Below are 5,604 nucleotides of genomic sequence, written 5' to 3' on the forward strand. Positions count from 1 at the left end.
GTCAAAAGTTTGGTCGATATAAGAACTGAAATAGATATAAACACGCATGAGCACAAGAAAATTGCAAAAACACCTCAACGTCTTTAGGAGACGCGCTTTGTTCACTCGGTCAAAATTAGTCGAATATAAGGTCTAGAGAAGACTGATGTGTAAAGATATCAGAGATGCATTTCTTTTAGTTATACGAAAAGCTTATTTGGTCGTACTAGATCAACACCTCGTGTAAGTGAAGCTCTCGTCCGTGCCTCGGAACCTAAACGTCTCGAATAGTTTTTAAAAGAAAAGTTTACCTTTTTACGATAAAAAAGAATAGTTTCAAAATACTCCCAATAAGAGATTTGATATTTAACCATTAAGATTCAAGAAGCAGTCATTTTTTACTGCGGTCTGCAGAAGATCTAGTTTCTACATTAGCCTTTACAAAGAGTGTTTACTGTAGAAACACAACAAAAGAGAATATCACAGTCCACCGAGTCAGCTTCTCACACAATCGGCTACTTACGCCACGTCACCATCCGAGACACCAAAAGCATACTAACCACGATAAAACCTAGTATTTACGACTTACTATGTGGTTGAGCAAGTGTGGCATGTTTTACTGTTTCTCATTCTCCATAGCCCGAATGATCGGATCATCATCTAGATAGCTTTCATCATCTTCATCTTCAAGTTCGTTCTCCAAGTCATGTAGTATAGATTGATTAGTCGTCTTACGAGATTGTCTCCTGTGTTTCTTAGGCTCCAGTCGGGGCTCAGCTTGCTTGACTCCCATATCTCCCATTTTGAATCTGCATTAGTCAAACGGTCACGAGTCAAAATGAGCAAGTCAAACTCATTTTTTTTTTCCTTTATTTTTTTTTAATTTAAGAGTAAAATATCTAGAAGGAGTATATAATATATTATGTTATAACAAAAATAACTAAACAATATATCTGGTTTATATATAAAACTTATTACTATGAACGTATATAAATTAATTAATATATAACAATCAAGCCAAGTCAAAGCCGAGCTTGAGCATGGAAAACTACTCACGAGCAGAGCTCGAGCTTTAGAAACAGAGCAAGAAACGAGTTAAGCTCTAGCTCGGCTAAACTTGGTTCACCACTAGTTTGTGTACAAGTAAGATTACAAACAATGTATTTCAGTAAAAATATAATCATTTTAGTACATAAAAATGATTGCAGAGGTTTTATGCATTAAAGATACTGTTTAAACAATCAATGCTCGAGCCCGGCTAAACTTTTTCGAGTTTACCCGTTTGAGCATCTAAAATGTAATCTGGTGATCTGATTTGACTCGTTAATAAGAAAACAGGTCATAAGACTATATAACAAGATATCTTTATAGAATGAATATAGATGAAGCTAAATATTTATGTAAGAATATTATGAGCACACCTGACATCACCCTCTCGTTTGGTTCCTACGGTTCGCATCGGGAATTCTTCTTTGATTTTGATCTCGTCAAGCAACTGGAAATAGTACTGATATCTTTCCCACTCAGTTTTCACAAGGCAGTCAGGTTCGCCAATATGCAAACAATTACTGAATGCACATTTCAAAGGTTGACTTTCTGAAAGAATTTTGCGAACCTGATAGTAACAGAAGTTCAACGAGTCGATAAAGAATAATAAATCATTATCAATATAATTGTAAAAGCAAAAAAAATTAGATCCCAAAAAGAAAAGGTGGCAAACAAGTTGGGTTGACCATTCTAAACACTTTGTCCAGAAAATATTACATAGTTGACTTTTCAGCAACATTTTACTTGTTTGACCCATCTGATGTGTTTTCTACTAAGCTACTATTTTCATTGTACCCATTCAATATACAAAACAAGACTCAAATCAACCCATTCATAGATGATGGGTAGGACTGTAAACGAACCGACCATTCTGTTAAATGTTCGACACGAAGCCCGTTCATGTTTGTTTATTTAATTAAAGAACAGATAAGAGATAAACTTTTTGCTCATTTAGTTATAACGAACATGAACGCTCGTTCACTTATGCTCGTGAATGTTCTTTTATGTTTGTTCGTTATAGTTTGTTTAAGTTTATGTATTCATTTATATTGTTAGGCCATTACACTTTAGTCCAGTCTTATTAGATTCATATATCATCCACTACAATCAAGCATAGTTCTTTTTAACAGTTTGTGTTCGATCATTTGTTCAGTTAAAGTTAAACGACTGAACACGAACATGCCCCTGTCTCGTTGTCATTCGGTTTGTTTACAGGCCTATTAATGGGTCAAAATAGCCACCTTTACGAACAAGCTTGGTATGAGAACTCAAACCGAGAGTTTGCTAGCAAGTTTCATAAGACCAACCTCTGGGAAGCCAAGTGCAAGGGACTGTTTAGTAACTTTTGTCAAACTCGGTTGATTAAAACCAGGAGTGTCTGCAACATATCCTCCACCAGATAACGGAAGCAAAGACACATGGCGAGTAGTGTGTTTTCCTCTGCCACTTCTTGCTGACACTTCACCAACACGTTGATCTTCAAGCCACTTGCTTCCTGAAATCTGTTACATGTGAAATGCAGCAGAATTAATTACAATTTGGACATTTAAATCAACGAACTACAAACAGGGTTGAGATCTTAGTATCTTACAGAGTTGGGCCAGTCATCCAATTCTGCAGGTCCAAAGCCAAAGTGATTGCTTCTCAACGCGTTAATTAAACTAGACTTTCCAACACCACTTGGACCCACAATTACAGAGGTCTGATCTCTCAAGTTGAACTGCAGGGTATCAAGTCTGGTTTTGGTCTCGACACTGCATATAACCGGTTCATAACCCCAGCTGCGAAGCTTGGATTTCCATGAAATCACAGTCTGCAATAAGATAAAGGAAACTTTGAGTCATGTTCAAAATAATATACACCTTGTTAGCGGGTAATGAGCCTAATTGTATATCTAGTGACCCTTGCCATCCGAGAAGTAATGCAGACTTCTTATGAAACCAAAAATATTATGCAGAAACATACATAAATGGCAGATTATTGCATTATTTCAAATGAATAAAAACTTGACCTAATTATATGTGATAATCAGATTACAAGAGTTACCGATAATATGCTACTACAATCCATGGAATCAAAATTATTATGAAGAAACTAACAGAAATGGCAGATCATTGCATTATCTTAAATGAATATAGAACCCGGCCTAATTATATATGACAATCAGATGGTGTCTAGTACTAGAAGCTGATATACCTATAAACATCATGAAATGGCATATATTACAGATAACTAACAGAAATGGCAGATTATTGCATTATCTTAAATTAATACAGAACTTGACCTAACTATATATGATAATCAGATAGCGTGTAATGCTAGAAGCTAATATACCATAAATGATAAAACATCAACGAAACAGGATAGAAGCAGCTAACAGAAATGGCAGATTATTGCATTATCTTAAATTAAAACAGAAATTGGCCTAATTATATATGATTATAAGAGTGTCTACTACTATAAGCTAATATACCTGGAAACATCCATGAAACTGGATATATTTTGAAGGAACTAACAGAAATGACAGATTATTGCATTATTATCTTAAATGAACACAAAAATTGACCTAATTATATGTGATAATCACATAGTGTCTTAACTCTAGAAGCTAGTATACCTAATAACATCCAGGAATCGAGATAAATTAGAACTAACAGAAATGGCATATTATTGCATTATCTTAAACGAATACAGAACTTGACCTTATTATTTATATGATAATCAGATGTGTCTAATACTAAAAGGCTAAAAGCTAATATACCTAGAAACATACATGACGCAGGAAAGACGGAACTAACAGAAATGGAATAATTATCACGTTATCTCAAATGAAAACAGATTTGACCTAACTATATGTGATAATCAGATAGTGTCAAATTCTAGAAGCTAATATACCTGGAAACATCCATGAAACATGATATATTATGAAGGAACTAACAGAAATGGCAGATTGCTCTCGTTATCTTAAATGAATACATAACTTGACCGAATTATATCTAATAAATCATATAGTTTCTAACTCTATAGTCTAGAAGCTAATATACCTAGAAACATCCATGAAACAAGATATATTATAAGTAACTAACAGAAATGGCAGATTATTACATTAGCTTAAATGAACATGGAATTTGACCTAGTTATATATCATAATCAAATTGTGTCTACCGCCTAATTCTAGAATCTAATATACCTAAAAACATCCACAAAACAGGATACATTACAAGTAACTAACATAAACAACAAATTATTAATGTAACAACATCATATATACAGAATTTGACCTAGTTATTTATATGATAAACAGACATGTCTAAAGCTAAAAGCTAATATACATACAAGCATACTACATACATGAAACAGGATAGAAGTAACTAACAGGAATGGAATAATCATATATCCTAATCCGACAGTGTCTACTCTCTAATTCTATAAGCTAATATACCTACAAACATCCACAAAAACATACTATTAACACATCAACATCATATATACCTCTTCATCTACAAGCTCCGCCTTGTTCAACGCAAGCGTAACCGGCATCCTCGTCGACTCCGCCTCAACTAAAAACCTAGTAAGCGAAAACTCCTCCGGCTTCGGCTGATCCAACGAGAACAACACCAGCAGATGATCCACATTAGCCACCGGCGGATCGAGTATCTCACTCCTCCTCTCAAACACATTCTCTATCATTCCTCTTCGATCAACCCAATCGATCGAACCGACTAGCACCGTATCACCTACTAATACTCTCCTCTTAATCTTCTTCAACAAATTCCTCACTACACATAACAATTTCACTCCACTACCTTCCGATTAAACAATTAAACGTGAAACAATCTATGATATATAATCTCCTTGAAAGTATTCACTTGACAACTAAAAACAAATTTATAAGTTTATCATGAGTAAAACACTAAAACACAGGATATTGATAATATCTATAATATATATAAACGAAGACCCTACGTGCCGCGATGTGGTCGTTCCCCATTTTTTTGGAGTCACCAGATTTGCTTGATTTTTAAATGGAGGCTTCTCATGCATTTTACCCGAATTCATGGGTACGAGTCTTACCAAACCTAGATATTCCTTAAACCGGGTTATAACATCTCATTAAATTAAAAATTATTCTCATCAAATTATTTATGTAAAAATCCTATAAAATATGATATACTAAAAATTAATATCTTATTTATTTTAAAAAAGATATATATATTATTTAACTTAAAAAACCTATTTTATAGTAAAAGAAATAAACGGGTCTTGGGTCTCATCAAACCATAAGTATATTATTAACTTTCATAAATATTATTTATAGTTAAAAAAAACAATTTTATAGTAAAAAAAATAAACTGGTCGGGTCTCATCAAAACCATATAGCTTTTAAACCGGGTTATAACATCTCATTTATTTGTGAAATAATTTATCATCAAACGATAACTATATTATTAACTTTCATACAATAAAAAAATATAAATTCAAAAAATAAATAAATATTAGAATAAACAATATAAAACAACCCCCGTAATACGGGGGGATAAAAACTAGTAATAATATATAAGGAAAAATACTATGTGC

The 5,604-nt window shown here is 33.4% G+C and overlaps 1 protein-coding gene across 1 annotated transcript; it reads right to left on the minus strand.

Annotated features, from left to right (window-relative positions):
- Positions 1-393: 393 nt before the first annotated feature.
- LOC143576386 (small ribosomal subunit biogenesis GTPase RsgA 1, mitochondrial-like) lies at positions 394-4,839 on the minus strand (the record flags this gene model as incomplete). Its single annotated transcript, XM_077060489.1, has 5 exons — positions 394-788; positions 1,401-1,594; positions 2,334-2,528; positions 2,618-2,839; positions 4,519-4,839. Coding segments are annotated over 5 exons (1,125 nt in total), but the record flags the coding sequence as incomplete, so codon positions are not given.
- Between the last annotated feature and the right edge of the window lie 765 nt (positions 4,840-5,604).

The sequence above is a fragment of the Bidens hawaiensis genome, unplaced genomic scaffold (genome assembly GCF_021521415.1).
Source record: "Bidens hawaiensis isolate Kalapana, Puna unplaced genomic scaffold, B.hawaiensis_p1.1 tig00028088_1, whole genome shotgun sequence".
Taxonomy (NCBI): Eukaryota; Viridiplantae; Streptophyta; class Magnoliopsida; order Asterales; family Asteraceae; genus Bidens; species Bidens hawaiensis.